General features: G+C 36.4%; 1 protein-coding gene across 4 annotated transcripts in view; it reads left to right on the top strand.

The window, feature by feature from the left end:
• Nucleotides 1-18,761, top strand: part of LOC117292732 (cytohesin-1-like) — a 57,427-nt gene that overhangs the window by 12,606 nt on the left and 26,060 nt on the right. The window contains exons 2-6 of one of the 4 annotated variants that reach the window (XM_033774877.1): nt 388-461; nt 4,979-5,040; nt 9,689-9,758; nt 13,636-13,754; nt 13,908-13,988. In XM_033774877.1, the coding sequence (XP_033630768.1) occupies nt 388-461; nt 4,979-5,040; nt 9,689-9,758; nt 13,636-13,754; nt 13,908-13,988 (406 nt within the window). The other 3 variants (XM_033774878.1, XM_033774879.1, XM_033774880.1) reach the window with 3 other exon arrangements.

Here is an 18,761-nt window from a genome sequence, read left to right as displayed (position 1 = left end):
TCCTTGTACAGTATTACCTAGTCCTTGTACAGTATTACCTAGTCCTTGTACAGTATTACCTAGTCCTTGTACTTCAAAGTTCAATTAGTAGAAATGTCCAACACACCATTGTTTCAAAGACCAGGAAGTACGTCTAATAAATTCTTCCAACATCGGAACTTGATTACGGATTTCCAGACCTTCCAGACCACGTACAACAGGGAAGTGACAATCACAAAGATCTTTAATTCCTTTTTAGCAAAGACCACACAAAAAAGTTTACTTGGCTACCAACAAATTAAAACAGAACTATAAAAAGTCAACTTGAAGTCCTTGGATTGGAAAATAATTGCAAAAAACTAAAAAATGTTCGTCTTTAAGTTTGAATATTAATTGTTCTCTCTTCAGATCTGACGTCAGAGGAGTTGAAACTTCTGAATGACATTCGCCGAGCAAAACATCAGCTCCTCAAAGAAATTAGGGTGAGTTATTCCTAAATGTTTGACTAGTTTATTTGTCCTTGTTGTAAAAACTTTCGTTTCATTCTCACTTAAAAAAACTTTTAGAATGATAAAACAAAAATATATGGGAAATATAGATTGAGGCTGTGTTTTTAGTATAACAAAAGTTATGTTTATACATGTATCTGCATCTGATACTCTTTGTGGTAATGAAAGTAACATTATGAAAGTTAATTTCGAAATGGTGTTACATTATGGCTTATGAAACTGAAAAAAACCCTTTGGTTTAGTTTTTCATAGAATACAATTAGCTAAACTTCACCGCTTAAAACAAATGTAATTGTAAAACTGAACACTTTTGCTTTACACTTAAACTGAAGGACGAAGGTATCAACAGTTCCTACATATTATTACATTTCTAATCATCTTTGGAGCAAGAGGACATAAACTCACTCAGTGTCGAGCAGATATTTTAATCTTGACCATGATACTTCTAAACTGTCTACATATTCTCAGACTGTACTTCAGTGCTGTGAAAATCTGTGAGCAGACTACAATGTGGTATTTGGTAGGTTTAGAACAGACTACAATGTGGTATTTGGTAGGTTTAGAACTGACTACAATGTGGTATTTGGTAGGTTTAGAACTGACTACAATGTGGTATTTGGTAGGTTTAGAACTGACTACAATGTGGTATTTGGTAGGTTTAGAACTGACTACAATGTGGTATTTGGTAGGTTTAGAACAGACTACAATGTGGTATTTGGTAGGTTTAGAACTGACTACAATGTGGTATTTGGTAGGTTTAGAACAGACTACAATGTGGTATTTGGTAGGTTTAGAACTGACTACAATGTGGTATTTGGTAGGTTTAGAACTGACTACAATGTGGTATTTGGTAGGTTTAGAACTGACTACAATGTGGTATTTGGTAGGTTTAGAACTGACTACAATGTGGTATTTGGTAGGTTTAGAACTGACTACAATGTGGTATTTGGTAGGTTTAGAACAGACTACAATGTGGTATTTGGTAGGTTTAGAACTGACTACAATATGGTATTTGGTAGGTTTAGAACTGACTACAATGTGGTATTTGGTAGGTTTAGAACTGACTACAATGTGGTATTTGGTAGGTTTAGAACTGACTACAATGTGGTATTTGGTAGGTTTAGAACTGACTACAATGTGGTATTTGGTAGGTTTAGAACTTTGTTTCTTGGTCAAGTCTGTTTCTTCTCTCCATGGCCAAATTTAGAAAACAGAAACCAATTCTTTGCTCTGCAGAATATGTCGTGCTTAAGAAATTTAACACAGGGTTTACTAAAGTATCTTTGCATTTAAGTTTTTCAAAATCATTTTCCATCTTGGATTATATTCTTGGAGCAGAATTCATTTAGTATTTTGCACGTTCTGTTGACCTACTTAGGGTCTTCATTATATACATGTACTTGTAAAGTATTGTCAACCTCTATGTGTATAAATACATTTATTATTGCTATTTGCAGTTGGTTAAACACAAAGTGCATTTAAAAATCACAAGCTGTGACAAATAACCAGTTTGTTTTGCCAGAATTTACAATAAAGCAGCACCAAAACTAAGGTAACATTTTAGGGGGCGGGCATAAGGGGTGCTCAATTTTTTTCTAGGGGGTACCTCTGTCCAATTAAAACTGTAATGTTTTTTTTCCTAGCACTCTTGTTATGCTATTTATTTCATCTTTTGCATAAGATAATTTCAAAACAAAGAAAAATAGTTTTATAAACATTAAAAATATCAGATGAGGTCTTATAAAATGTATTTTTTTACTCAGGTAGTTTTAATCGCAGAAGTCCATATGTCAAAATGGTTAACAATGGCCCCACCCTAAGTTTCGCAAGCAATTAAGTTTCTTTATTTGTGTTTTAAAAGACAATCATTTTCAATAATTGGGGTGATAAAACAAGGTGCCCAAGTTAAACACAAGCTCTGAACGCACGAACTCATCTGGCTGACTACATTACACTGAGTTTTACACAAACTAATTATGATCAAATGCAGACATCTTGTTTTTTTCAAATTCAAATAAATATATTGTTAGCAAAATGAGGCAAAAGAGATGTTTGTATTAGCTGTCATGATCAGCAATTACATCCACTCTGTGAACAATAACAGTGGTATGACAAACAAAGATAAGCGTTTGCTTTTATTCCTTAGCATAAAAAAAACTGTCCAGTTGTAGTCCAGTTATTTCTAACACCTACATACTCAGATAAAACTTTGTTTTCAGAATAAATAAATGTCTGCTTCTCCTTCAAGGCTAACTGATGTAGTCATTTGTGTATACAGAGTTTAGATAATCAATTTTTAATTTGGGTACATGTTGTAATTTTAAAAGGATGTAAAAACCCAGCTGAATCAGCTGCCTTTAAAGTAGTACGAGTGAAATTAATACAGTATGGGAGTTGTCTAATGAGGAAAGGGGAAATCAAATCCGCGTTTGGTGTTTGGTATGCCTCGGTCCGCATGAGGGGTCTCGTTATTAAAGACTCCCTAGAATGGTGAGTTGATAGTAGCGGTCAGTGTATCAAGCCAGCCTCAACACCGATGGCAAGTTACTTAGTGTATTCAGTAATCCGGTACTGTGGAAGATGCGTTATCATTCTATAGTGGAGAATTAACGAAGCGGTGCTGGGTTTGAGCTATAGACCAACGATGAACTGGTCTTGATGGATACATCCTATGAGTAGAGTCGATGGACTAAGACAAAGAAGACATCGGGGAATAAGGAGTTTATTATCACCAAGATTTAATACTTTACAGGGAGCTGGCCTTGTGTGGTGGAAAATTAGTCGGTTTGATAACGAACATTGAAACAGTTGGCACAAGATAGGAATTTTGGCACAAACTAGTCGCACTTTGCCAAGACACTTCTTTCCGTTTGAAGTTAAACAACAACGACCGGATTTATCGGGGGAGATATACCCTGGGAATAATGTGGACGTCTCCAAAGATTACATTTATGTGACTCTTTATTTCTGTGGGTAGCTCGCTAGTACAACGGGATATTTTTTAAGCAAGTGCTGCTTTGTGTATGTTTGGGATGGACTGGCCAAAGTAAGCATGAAGTTACTGAATGGATTAAGAATTCATGTACAACATCAGTATCCAGAACAAGGAGCACAAACTGTGAGTAAGTCTTGGAAGATGTAGAAATGTGCATCTGTATCTTCTCTTGAGGTTTATTTGTTTTCTGTGAATGAAGTTACAGGCAGCATGGTTCTAGAAGTAAGTAAAACGTTTAAACTTAACTGTGAGAACTTTCATGAACCAGCAAAACAGAAAGAAATCATTTTGTTCAGGATAAAGATGGTGCGAATATGTCACAAGCAAGATCCTTTGCATGGTGTTGTTGGACATGTACATGTACAAACATGTAGCTAGTGACCTTTTCCTTCCAAGTTTCTGTTCTTCAGGAAGTTCAGCAGCCATAGAAATAACTATTGAACTTCCACTAATAATAAATAGTACAAAGAAGCTACTGAGATATTTGTACATGTGGGAAAACTATCGATTTAGTTTGATATTTATGCATGTGTTATTTTAGATACCCCTGTTATTTTGGGGAGATATAATCTCTTTCAGTGGGCCTACTTGTTCCTTTTGATCGCTTCATTACAATTTCACTTGTTGTGTGTGTATTGTTAAATCTAGGAAAGGTACTAACTTTGTCATTATATTGAGCATTTAAGAAATGCAACAAATGATAATTGTATATTTATTGTGTATTATTGTCATTAGTTTGTAGGGATAGTTTGATTATTTCTTTATTAGTGTTTTAAAAGACTGTACATTAATATTGAATGTTTCTGTTGTATGGTTAACGTGGTATAAAGCTGGTAAAATAACAACCTGACACTGGCATCTGTGTTTAAGCTTTTGAGTTTTGTAACATTTACAAGTCAACTGAAGAAAGTTCTGTAATGAAGTAGTACTAGTAGTGAGAGTGTCCCTATAGACCATATTGAATATGACGTCACTACTCAAGTATCTGCCCTACAACATGGCGTCTGTGAGCGTGTGCCGCAGAAATCAAACCAGGAACGCTGCATGCTGCTTGCTTCATTGACGCGCGTACGGTTTGCCTTACAAGATGGCGACTTTCATCTAGCAACAAAGTGGTTATTCAATACAGTCTATAGCTGGTGTATAGGTTGTTGTTCATTCTTTGTTTACTAATCCATTATCATTTACATTGATTACCTTTTACTTTTGCTATATTTTTTCCTAAATAGGACACAGAGTGGGAGTTTTGTGCACAAGCCTTTTATTGGGTGACAATTAATGTCCCTTTTATATGTTTGTCTTTTATTTATAATTTCTTGTATTTGTATTATACTTTTTATACAGCATTGAAAAAAAATTTTTTTCATAGCAAATGGATTTGTATACATATGTTGTATTCTTAATAATAATTATTATGTTAATGAAGACAACTTTGCACTTTTGGAGGGTCCGTTGATTAATTGTTTGTATTTCTTGTTTGTGATTTCCTGTGCAGGAGCTTGAAAATGAGATTGCCAACGTTACTGCAGACCTAGAGAGTATGGACAATGATGGGAGGTAAGAAGTCAAACCAACCTTGGACACTTTATTCCCTGATAAAAATACTTTTTCCCCTGAAAAAATACTTTCATATATAGACAGAGGTAAATAATATGGACAAACAAATTTTGTATTAGTACCGTTGATTGTTTCTGTGCACAACAGCATTCTGAGAAAGGAAACAACTGTTGTTTTAGTTGGTGTTGGGGGAAGATAATGAAGGAAAAACAATAAAGTAGGAAGTTCAAGTTTATGTAAAGGTGATAAACACTGATTAACAATTCACAAGATTCAAATACGAGTTCCATTTGAACTCCAGTTACATACATCTGTTAAACAGAAATTGTTGCTTAGTATTGTTATTTGCTAAGCAGAGAACCAATCACATGTCCATTATATCACAAAGTGTTTTGGCTTGTAACCCATTTCTGCTAAGCAGAACTTCCAAATCAGCAAGATACATGTACCTTTCATTCGATGAGAAAGACTGAAATACATATTTGATTTTCTACAAAATTCTGAAAACCTCAAAAAGCTGGGCATTTTAGTTTGCAAAAAGGCAAACAAAAAGGGAGTACTGAAAGAGTTAACCAAGTTCAACAATGAGCTCAAAAATAAATCATGAAGTATAATTGTAGCATAGTTTATCAACGTAGCCACCCAGACCCTGATCTCTGGATAAATAGCTTCACTACTTCATCCAGAAAGCTTTGACTTCACTTACAGTAAACATTAATGTGTCTAAATAGATCAGATATGTTCACCAGTGCCACAAGTTCAAGAGTAGTTGATTCAGAAATAGCTGGGAGCCAGCGTTGTAGTTCATATGTTTTTGTGCTTAAGAGAAAAATGCATTTCCCAGGCTTTCTCCGGTAAATGTTTTCCACATTTTTGCCTCCCAGATGTGGGAATGGGTGTTCATTTATAGCTTCTACAAAAGGTTGATTTGTTGTCTATCTGAGTCATAACGGTCTTGTTTGGTTTTCGATGTTTCGTGTTACTTGATTTTTAATGTTTCTGGTAGCGTGATGCGTGAACAATTGTCTTAATTTTAAAATCTATGAAATTTAATCCTATGAGTAATCATACAAGTGCAGCGAGGACATTAACTACCGGTACTCGCTAAATGTTTTGATGTTTGTGTGTATCTCCATCAAAGTAAAGTGGGTCTCACATTGCATCTTTAAAGAAGCCAGTCTAGTTGACATTTGAAGAAGAAAACAATTGGTAGAATATTTGGATTAAACACTTAACAACTATTGCTTATTCATGTAGGTTGACATTAACCAATAATCTGCAAGTACATGTTTTGTGATAAACATTGCTAAACTAATTTTCAGATCATGCAATAAAGGGAGGGTATACCGTTGGCAATAACTCCAAAAATGAATTACTCCTATAAAACTTACTTGTTAAGACGCACTGCAGCTGTTGATAATTTGTACCGTTTTGAAAAATGATTTCCTTCAGAGTATTTTGTTTTAGAGAAAGGGATTCAAAAACATTTCAATCGGAGAAAGTTTTCTATTAAATTTTGTTTTCCATTTACGGATTATTCTTTCTGCAAGGACATAACTGCTCCATTTTTTGGGGAGATCTCTCAACACTTATATTAGGATTATATAGTTTTAGATGAATTCGAAAACCAAAGGTATACTTTGCGTTTAACATCAAGCTCTAAATGTGGGAAGTTAAAACTGAATTTCATCATTCACCTTTCATAACCTCATCATCCCTTTTCAAATTCTTTTAGCTTTGAGTAGTTTGTGTGTCATGGTGTGTTAACATTTGCAGAAAACCTACCACAATTGGCCTTTCCGTTTTCCCTTTTTCTTCAGGAAACAAATCGGATTTACATATTATGCAAAGTTAACAAATGTTTCTATTATTCTTGCATTTGTTTCCCTATGTTGCATGATCCATAAACATTAAAAGTCAACTGTAGTGTAAACTCACTTTGAACTGATCAATTGAAAAAACTAAGCCATGTTCAAATGTTTCAGCCTTGTCTGCTTTTGTGGAATTTATTCAAAGGATTTCTTTTTCTAAAATCAAAGTAAAACTGGTTTGACTTTTATTAAAACTGTTATTAAAAATAATATTTGGGTAGAAGTGTCCGTCCAAGTTCAAGGTATTTAGATGCATGATAACCAATAAAAGATGTAAAATTTGCATCAGGATAAAGAATATTAATTTAGGTTTTTAACCATACACCGACGTATGTTATTCAGTACTTTCCGATAACTTAGTGTAAAAGACTTTGTTAAAAAAGCTGAAACTTCATTCAAGAGATACTTTTATTTCTTTCACAAATTTTCGTGGGAAATTTCTCCCAAATTGAAGCATCTGCCTTTAAAATGATTACCCTTCTCCGCTTTTCCAATCGCCGTGGAAATTTGAAGTTATTATGCTGATGCCTTTACCTGGTTTCCATGTGGTAGTCTGTGCACAGACTCTCTGCTCCTAATTGATGACAGCTTGGCCAGGTTTTTTTCTTCCTTAGCTGGGTTCTCATGTGGAGCTTAAGTTCTCATCTTGTTGGGGTTTGGTTTAGTTTGGGAGGGGCCAGCTGTGAGGTCCTGAAGCAGTTGTCAGGTCATTAGGTGAAATCATCAAGGGGGTTTCAAAGGCCCTCTTAGCCGATATTGAGTACGGGTACCTGACCGGATATCCAGAAGTCAAATTGGTGAAATCGACGTGTAGCGATACAGTAAATTTTCTGTACTGATTGTTAACAGAATTTTACCAACCCTGCTGTACGTTTCAGTTAATTGTCAGAATTGTAAATACCATTTCTAGTCAATAGTTTTATTAGATGCCTTTTGCTCTTCATTTGTTGTTGGCCATTTCAAAATTAAAGCTTCTACTCCTATTTTTCTATATACACTAAAGTTGAATCAACTCGGGTCTCTAAATAACCCACGGCCATGCACAGCAATAATTGCCCTTTGCAAAGTTCCAATACAAATTAACATTTTCCTGAAAGAAGTTGCCCCTTATCAGAGGAGAATGCTGTGTCCCTTTAAGAGCGAAGGTCAATGCCTGTAAACTCCTGGGTTTTCTTGTTATAGCAAAGAAATTTAAACACTTTATTGTTTTATTTGATTAGAATTGAGATTTCTTCAACTTTAATATTTCAGGGAAGTATTAATAACCATTTTAAAAACAGGAAACCAACATTCAGATGAGACTAAAAGTGAAATTTAGAAAGCCACTTGGAAGTTGTCCAGATCAGATGGGTATCTACCAGAGACTTGTTTACTGCGATCAATTAATAGATCCGGGTTCAATAAGTGAACCTGTTGAACCTGTTCTACCTGATTTGTCCACTTTTACTTTCTAAACCCAATTTTAAGAATTGCTAAACGGAAAGTGTTACACAGCAAATCTGCTTAGAAATCTTCACATAGATTTGTTGGAACATGCTGTAATAATAATAAATAATTTATTCATTTATTATGCGCAAGTTTCATAAAGATATACAGATGCGCATTACAACAATATACAGATATTAACAATAATTTAAACAGATTTAAAAATGTCATGCAAAGAAAGACTGTTCGTAAATGTAATACTGGTTATAACCAAGTATAAAATCAGTTTGAGAAGCAAAGTTTTAGCTTATTGCTTACAAGTTTCTTGGATTTGGATAAAGATCACACCAACATTCTACCTTATGCATAGGCTTCAAGGAGTTTATAAAAACTGAAAATAAATTTGTTATCACCTCGGAGGTAACTTTACCTAACCACAAAGTTACATTCTGTCTCGTGAAGATTATGAAAAACAATCTCATTTGTAATGTATACAAACCCACTAGTTCATCTAATGTTACTGATTAAGCAATACATTTATAACAAGAAAGTGCTCATCATTTAAACATTTTTAAAGTTGGTAAAAGTTCAAATCATGTACATGTACCTAGATATTTGCATTTTTTAAAAGAATAATATGTTGTGTGCAGCATAACTTTCTAGGATACCGAAAGCAACATGTACATTACCAAAGAGACTTGAACAGTCAAACTCGTTTCTAATTGTTTTTATCTTCACTTCAAGGGGCCAATTTCATAGAGCTGTGTATGAGCACAAACAATAGCTAAGAACAAAACAATTTTGCTTACCAGATTAAGGTTACCAGCCAAAATACCATATAACGGGTGCAATCTTTAACTGGCTTGCTGCTGGGTAGGAATTAAGCAATATTTTCTGCTTAAGCAGCTCAATGAAATTGGGTCGTCATCTGGGGCCAATTTCATAGAGCTGCTTAAGCAAACAAATTGTTTAAGCACGAAAATAGCTCGCTTATTTTACACATGTTACTGGCCAAAATGTCATGCCATATACATTGCCTGTGACTGGTATTTAGCTGTTGTTTACTTAGCATAACAATTGAGTGGAGTCTTGGCCGGTAATCTGATTTTACTAAGCAAGGATTTTTTTGCTTAAGCGAGTTTTTTTGCTTAAGCAGCTCTATGAAATTGGGCCCTGACTGCAGAGTGCAATGTCCATAGTTTCAAATTATGAATGTGAGTAGATTTGTCTGGTTTTGAATTCTTATGTAGAATTAGACACTTGTGTTCCAAAATCTTAACCAGTAGGGATATGTGTTGATTTTAAACGTGAAATTCTGTGAAATTCTTATGAGGTTTTCCTTCATTTTACAGCAGTAAGACGGGCTCCCGGACTAAGCAGATGAACACTGGCCGTAAGAAGTTCAACATGGATCCTAAAAAGGTAGGATTCTCCCATCCAATTACCCCCCCCCCCCATCTTCTTCTTACCCCCACCCTTCTCTGTTACTTTCAAAACTCTTGATGCTATGTTTGATTCTGTCCACTGAAATTGTCTTTGTCCAAATTGCTAGATAGATTGGCAGCCTACTCTAGTCACCCGAACCCATCAAAAGCCAACTGCATGTTTTGTTTGATTCTGTTGGACTGGAAACTGCACTAGTAAACTGATGATGTTTTACATGAGATCAGGCATACCGCCAGAATCAGTGTCCAACAGTTTGGGTGTAATTAGAGTCTAACAGTTTAGTTTAGGTGTTTTATTCCTACACTAGTAACTGATCATGCTATGAGATCTGGCATACCACCATGATTAGAGCCCCAACAGTTTGGGTGTTGTCTTACTCTATAGTGTTGGATTTTGTTATAGAGCCAAGGAAGGAACCTAGCCAATAACTTAAGGGAGTTAGTGTTAAGGAATGTTGCAATCTAGAAAGGTCAACACAGCGGAAATCCTTTTGACCTACCAGGTTGACCAGCCAGTATTGGTCATCTGAATTATTGTAAGACGGGTGTCTGCCTGAGGAAACTTCACATAGGACTTAAATGTCAATCATTCAAATCAACGTTAACCAAAACATGTTCATAACTTTCACTGTCTGACAGCTTATAGTTGACATTGAACAGCTTTTAGTCCCTGCTTCACACCTAAGCAAATGGGCCCAATTTCATGGCTCTGCGTAAACAAAGAATCATCACATACGTAAGCAGGGAATTCCCCGCTTATATTATTTTAATCGTATTTCACGGGCTAGCAGACAGATAATTTTTGCTTGTGCTCATGCTCCATGTTACTAGGCATTCTTCGCTTACACTGCTAGTATAGAAATTTGGCGTTTGCATGGTAAGTGGAGAACATTGATGGTAAGCGCTGAATTTGGCGGCAAGCACAATCATGAAACTGCGCTCTGATGTCATGGTTTACTTACTTCGTGTCAAGACTTTAAGTAAACTTATAGTAAAGTTTTTATTTTCAAATAGAAGATGCACAAACATACTTTCAACTTGTAATTTTCACACCAATCAAGGAGAAGAAAAGTCTGCACTGTTATTGCATTAAAGTAAATATTGAATCACAATTGAATCACAAAAACCAACTTCATTTCACCCTTGAAGAGAACAAGACAAATTCAAGACACAACTGCCACCCTAGGATTTGATGATTTGATATTCTCCCACCATCGCAGGTGTCTCATCAAATCATGTATCCACTCCTCACCATGTTGTCTGAATTATTAACGGCAACATTATCTTCCGTTTGTTCATAGTCCATGTATACTTAACCTTATTAATTTCCCCTAGTCCCAGCTGACTCATGACAGAGTACTCCCATGTGGCTCAACCTCATCAACGGACTCAGGATCCATGGAAATAAACTATTAATAAACCTGCTTTCTTACTTTACATACACCCAATTTTCCCCCAAAATCCTTAAAAAATGAACACCTCAGGATACATGTAGCTTGTGGGGAGGTTTGGGTGGCAGAAAAAGAAATGCATAAATCTTAACAAATTTAACCCCAGAAGATGAACTGTTCTTTTAGGGAGTTGTGGGGGGGGGGGGGTGCTAGACCAGCAATTTCTGGCATTGTTTTAGTCTGAACATTACTCACTTCCTTTCAGAGGGGAATAACGTACGTCAAAATGAAGTCTGGCTCTCTAACAAACTCTACAAATCAGATGAATGTCCAACTAAAATAGTTTTGATATCGATTCTGAAAGTAGACTCTACTTTTGGACGTGGATTGCCAGTTTTTAAAATATTGGTATATTGATGCTTGTTTTCCTTGCCATGCGGAAGTGTTATGATGAGAATTGCTTATAAACGGTTGATGCTAGTGCTGGTCCCCATTCACATTCCAGATGCACAAATGAAGATGATCTTATTTAAAATTGTTCTTTTGTTCTCCATGTCACTTCTGAGTTTTTTTCCTCTCGGTGTTTGTTCACATTCAACAAATGAAGTTGAAAATAAATAATAATAATATTACAGTCTCCCACTTGGGTATAAATGTAAGGATACAGATTCATTTATAAACCCCCAAACCGCAGCCGTCCCTAAAATAACCTGCGCTCTGTAACTTTATGACCTCAGTCATGACTGGAAGAGGGTTGCAGTTTCCCACCCCTGGACTGAGCTTCTGTCGTTAGAAAACCTCAGCTCTCCGTTTGCATTCCCAGGCATGTTTCCTCCCCCATAAATAGCCCCCTATGGGAAGTTATCTAAAGGGTTTCTCAACTTGAGTAGCGTCTAGACTCAAATGTCCTGGGCTGCGAAGCACAAGGGCCTGAGGGGGGAAGACAAGGGGGAAAAAACCCTGCCGTTGTCAACGCACTTGGGATTATTGCAAAGTCATGGGATATGTTTTAGTGGGAGCTTTGACTGAATTATGAGGCTCAGTCACACTACCCTCTTATCTTTGCTATTTCTTGATGTCAGACTATCTAGATGTTTGTCTGTCCATATTAGGACTTTGTTTTTGTCTTTCTGTCCAAAATGCATCATGCTTGGTTTTGTAAACTTTAGTTAGTTATTCTCCATGGCATGCTTGCGCGCCAAGCCACACTTTCCTTTGTCTTCAAAAAGAATATACCTAAATGTTGGGAACAAATAAGGGGTAGTATCAGAGGGGACCCATTTGCAAGGTACAACAACTGCCTTCTGAAATAATAGTATACTGCGATCTTTGGTATGATGATGCTTGTGGGTGCTAACTAGAACATTTCATCTCTGAGAGGGCAAGGCCATTTTTTCTTTGCTAAGGGCACTTCCATTGGAACTTTTTAAAGTCTAGTGCAAACGTTTGAAGGGGCACAGAGGCAAACACCAGGGCAATGTGTAACTCAAAGCCTGTTATAACTTCTGTTTTGTTATTTTGATACAATAAAAGCAACTACTGATGTGATTTGAACTAACTACGTAGTTTTAGAACGACATCTATCATGAGGAACTGACACATAGAATAATATGAGAGGCGTTTGAAATTGAAACCAGAGTAAAACTAAAGCACCATTGCCTCGTCATTTTTTCCCTCAAACAAAATTTGCACTGTAATCGTCAACCTACTGCAAATGTTCTCATGGCAAACTGCCAAAAGTAAATGTATAGTTAAGCAAAGCCCATAGGGATATTGAGGAAACAATATTACATTATGCTAAGTGCTGCTTGAAATCCATGGGGTATTGGTTACCTGACACATGCAAGGTACCGGGCAACTATGAATACCTCCAATTTGAGTCCCTGGGTTTTATCTGTATTACTGGTGGAAATGAACTAAACACTAAACTAATAATTGTATACCAGTATACAGGTTTGCATGTATAATAAGAACAGGAAATATCTGGTTTGTTTCAAACACAACTCATGGTTGAAAATGAGGTTAATGTAAACTTTAGTTTCAAGATTGTTACCAACTATGTAAAGTTAAGCATTGCATCATTAAGCAACTTTACCTATAGGAATTTATCATGGTGGATGGTGCAACCAATGTGTTTTAATTTCAAATTATTGACACTGAGGCTGACATTAGTCTGGTGCCTCTTTGTACAACACATATCAGTATTCACCTGTTGCTTTTTCATAAAAGGAACAAGATAGAGATGTCTGCTGTACAAATCACAGGTCCTGTGTTTTTCAATTCTTTAAAACATGACACATGTCCAAGATGCCCTCTGGTAAACTAATTTCTGATGTCAACTGTTTGTGTTGCTGTTGTATTACCAACAAGATATTGAGTACATGATAGAGAATAACCAAGTATGCCCCCTGGTAAAATAATGTCTAATGTAATTTTGTTGTGTTGCTGTTCTATTACCAACAGGGTATTGAGTACTTGATAGAGAATGAGCTGTTGAAGAACACCCCTGAGGACGTGGCCCAGTTCCTATACAAGGGAGAAGGATTGAATAAAACAGCTATTGGAGACTATCTTGGTGAAAAGTAAGTTTCCTCAAACTCTGATTTGTTAAACATTCCTAAGAATTCTCCAAGCTAAACTGACAAATAGTGCTCCACTACTGAAGTCTCTTTTACTCAAAATACTTGTTATGTTCGACAAATAAACCGATTGCACTCCTTTTATTTTATTCTCAGGAAAGACTTCAATATTCTGGTATTGGAGGCTTTTGTTGCTCGGCATGAGTTTAAAGACATGATCCTGGTCCAGGCTTTAAGGTAAGTCCCAATCTTTGTTATAAGTTAGACTCGGCTGGGATTCGAACCCCATAATCCCTGCTTCGTTCTGTTGTACACTCAAAATATCCAATTCATCTCTCACTGTGAAAGATGCCTTTCAATAAAACATTAAAAGATAAGGACGGATTCTACATGTATGTGAACAATTTGGGTATAAATATGCTTAGCACAAAGAAATCTCGTTTAGCATTTTATGTGCTTTGCTTTTTAGACTGCAAAGCTAGTGGTGTGCTTACCAATGGCTTTTTTTTGGGGGGGGGGGGTGTGGGGAGGGTACATGAGTACTCACTAAGGAGCCCAAGTTATTGAATGTTTTTGTGTGAAAGTGAAACAGGAATTACCAGCAGACCTCAGAGGCTATGATCTCTTTTGCCCCCCTTTGCAAAATGAAAATGACCTAGCCCTTTTTAACATGAAATTCCTGGCCTGGTGAAATAATAGGCTGATTGCACAGTTTGCCAGAGCCCGGCATTCTAAAAAAAAGGTTATTTTTCCTAATAAATTTGATTACCTTTAGGATGTAGCTCAATAAAGTTCAGAAGGAATTTATCTGATGACAAGAAACTAAATCTTTCCCAATGGAAATACGGATAATTTCCCAGCTTGGTAATAAAAATGAATGGAATGAGTAGACTTTTTTATATTCCACCATTACCTATCAAAATATGTTTTCCATATTGCATAGACAACGTCAATCTTGTAGCATCAGACCGAGACGTCCTCTGACATGATGTCGCTCGGATTGAAACTCTAGAGACTTACCAGTCAAGCTTTGAAATATGAGATATATCATTGGTTATCAGATGAAAACCAAATTAGTAACATTTAATTTGATGACGGCAACAATCCGGAAACCGTCTGGGCAGTTGTCAATTTTATGACAAGTAACAGTTTGTTAACATTTGTTTTTCATTTTAGCATATGTGGTCTCTATTAGACTGGTAATGATAGTTTAGAATGAAAACATGATATTAGTGTATTTGGTGAATTTACTTGCCACCTCAAACTCACAACTCACACAAACTAATAATGTCAAGATTGATTACCTTGATACCACCCGCCCCCCCCCCCCCCCCCCATCCGTCTGGAAATAAAAATGAACAGTTAATGAAAGTGATTAATAAAGCTGAAAGAGGTGTGTTGTTTTTAAATATTTGTATTGATTTGAGTGAAAGGTTAAAGTTCAACAAAAGTTTTAATGGCCTCTTGTTTTGACACTATTATTAGCAGAGTATTATTTCTCAAAATAACACAACATTAACAAGCACACCCAAATAAATATCATAGTTTATCCGATTTTTAAGTTTACTTTGGGACAGATGTGTGTGCAAAAATGTCCTTCTTAGAAGTTTTACCAACACCAAAAAAGTAATCCTTTCTTAAAATATGGTTCACTATTAACAGCTGCTGTGCTTCTCATTAATTTTTGGAGTATTGACCAATCTATGACCCTATCTTCAAACTAAAAACAATAATTGTGCCTGTAATGTGAAACCCTGTCATTAAAAAAGCAGCAACGTTTCAGAAGAAGATGATCCTGATTGATAAGTCCAAGGGCGTGCCTGACGTATTAAACAGAGTCTGTATCAAATAACCAGATCCAATGGTATTGTGTAATAATATATAGCTACCCACAGGAAGGAAGGAGGGGTAGACGCTGCTAAATGGAACAGCCTGAGGAGAAATCGGAAATGAAGATCCTTCAGAGTCCTTCTGGAGTCCGGCGGCAAAAGAAATTGCTACAGCTGTGGTTTTTTATTTTACTGCTCGCTAAAAACTGACCAGTCGTGAATAAATCATTTAAGATGATACTCAAGTGAAGATCTGTTCACATCTTAAACTTCATCTCTAAGGATAACTGCTTCTGAGGATGACCTATTTTTAAAGTTGACATCAAGAGAAACTTTCGTGAATGTCAGAAACGCAATCTGCCAGAGGTTCGTTAAGGGAGACCTTGTCATGTTGGGTCTGATGTCAATATATCAACGATTCAGCGTCTGAAAGCAAAGCTGGCGTTATCTTACCAAACTTACTAAGACCTCTGAGACGTATTTTTGTTGATTGATTTTAGAATCCGTTGTTGATTGAGTTCAACAATACAACAAAGGATCCCTGAGGGGGAATGGGAAGGAAGCGCATCTAGATTGTTCGAGCATGTTACCCCCTCCCCCAAGCCCCCATGCCTATCTTTGTAACGAGAATGTCCTATAGTGTGATTCATAAAAACCTGGTGATTTAAAGCTGAATGACTTAATGAGACAAGTGGAACCATATGTGGGGTTGACAGTGGTTGACATTGGCGGTTTGCGTTTTGGGGTCTTGGCTAGTCTGGTGAATATTTCTCAACCCAATGTCTAGTTGTCCAGCGGAGCCTAAGACAGCATTTGGTCGACAATCCACAACCTTGTTTTCCAATCAGAGGGTCCCCAACATACATCCATACCTTGAGTATGCTAGGTTGTGCACTAAGTGTCACTGTACTTGAATATTGGTACTTTGTTGGTTTAACCAAAATGCTTTGGGCTGCTGCTCTATCAAAGCCACCACAACTCACAAAACACATTTCTTACATGGTGTCACCACAAACCTTACTTACTGTGTTCTATTTCATTGAGATCTTTTTATATCAGGACATCTAATAGGTAACAGTATTGTTGTTGGAGCGGCTCAGCTTATTTTTCATGGATTATAGTCATTTCTATGAGTAACATCTTTTTAAAGAGCATTGCGACAATTGCATCAGCTCTGTGGGTTAATCCAAAGGTCTGAAAAATAAATCTCCCCTCAAATCTTTATAGTCAGACAGTCCATGAAAATCTTCTCAATCTGTTTGTAAAAGCTTAAACCAAAGCTCTGGGTGTGATAGGTTGAAACTGTCAAAACTAACCCAGCACTTTCCTCAGCAATTTCATCTTCAACATTCCAAGAACTGCTTATTCAACACTTCCATATCCCTGCTCTTTACGATCCCAAAGTAACACTTTGAAGTATCGCAGCTGACGCTAGTAAGCGTTTTTTTTTTCTCCAACTGCAGTCCCTGTTTGGATCAGATTCTAAGTGGCTGTCGCCGTGGGGCAGCCCCTGCTGAGTTCTAGGCAGGCTAGCCCCCGCAAACTGACAGACCAGTATTCACCTGTAGCTAGGCTAGCTGGCTTCATGTGGAGTCTGCTGATACCTTTGAGATTTTACATGTCTAGTAGGTGTGTAGTTTTCCTGTAAGGATTGCTTGCAGATGGGAATAAAGTACATCACGGTTCAAAATGGTTCCAAACAAATATCATCAGGATCAGTAGAACTGACGAAATGAAGTGATACAGTGATAAAGTCTGTCTACTAACTTAATTGTTTTCAGTCAGCATAATCTATATCTGTGAATCATGCGCAGTTGGACACCAGTGGCTGTAGTAGAATATTAAAAACTTCTCTGTGTGTGGACTCATGCACTATTAATGGGGACTTTCCCAAAACATGTTTGCTTTCTAGATTCTTTGCCAAATTCCCAGGCTACGGTGGTGGTCACTTGTAATGATTGTTATCCTCATTAACAAAAATTACAAATAAATTAATAATGTAAACAAGGGTCAAAGAAGTAGTTCAGATCTATTTTTGTTTTGATCTTTATTTTTCAAATGTTGATTAATTCTTATTGGCATATTCCCAGACTTCATCTGTTATTCAAATTTCCCCCTTCCCTTCTGGAACCCTGGGGTTTCTTCTCCTGTCAAGTATTAATTTAATCTGTAATAGAACGCAGACATCCGTGGCAGTATCCCAATCTTGACATCACAGAATTAAGCTGTTTGTTTATAATACAAAGTTTTTGACATTCACCCTGTTTTCCTGCGTTGTCTTGTTCCCTGTATACCCTTGCAGTATGATTGATTGTCATTTTACAAAACATGGTGGCCCGACTATTTATCATCCAAGCGTCAGATTGGTTATACTAGATGAGGGATTTTGAAAGACACTGGACACTATTGGTATTTGTCAAAGATCAGTCTTCTCACTTGGTGTATCTCAACATATGCATAAAATAACAAACCTGGGAAAATTTGAGCTCAATTGGTCGTCGGAGTTCTGAGATAACTATGAAAGAAAAAACACCCTTGTCAAACGAAGTTGTCTGCTTTTAGATGCCATGATATCAAGACCTCAAATTCTAAACTTGAGGTCTCAAAATCAAATTTGTGGAAAATTACTTCTTTCTTGAAAACTACGTCACTTCAGAGGGAGCCGTTTCTCACATTGTTTTATACTATCAACCTCTCCCCATTACTCTTTACCAAGTGATGCTTTATGCTGATAATTATTTTGAGTAATCACCTATAGTGTCCACTGCCTTTAAGAGAAAATTTGCAAAATGTTATCCTCAAATAAAAATTCCAAGGTATTCATACAGGGATGCTATTTGTCAGGGTTTTCCCCTCAAATCAGAATTGTGTTCATACATGTAGATCTTGAAACTTTCTTAAAGTGTTAATTTTTGTCCAATAATCTAGTTTTCCATTTTGGTGTGATGATAAAAGAGTGTTTGTAAATCCATTTATTTAACACCTGACGCGTTTTAAAGGTTTTAGAAGTTCGTCTTAATCAGGAGCATACTGTACAATCATTCATTGATAACCTACACCTATCCCAATACGACTTTCAAGCTTGATTGTACTTCAAGTTCCAAGATATTTGAATTGGAAAAGTATTAGATATCCCCAGAAAGCTTATTTTATACTAAACTCAGAAATACAACACTCAATT

This window comes from Asterias rubens, chromosome 7 (genome assembly GCF_902459465.1).
Source record: "Asterias rubens chromosome 7, eAstRub1.3, whole genome shotgun sequence".
NCBI classification, from domain to species: domain Eukaryota; kingdom Metazoa; phylum Echinodermata; class Asteroidea; order Forcipulatida; family Asteriidae; genus Asterias; species Asterias rubens.
This window is presented reverse-complemented; position numbering and strand designations above follow the sequence as displayed.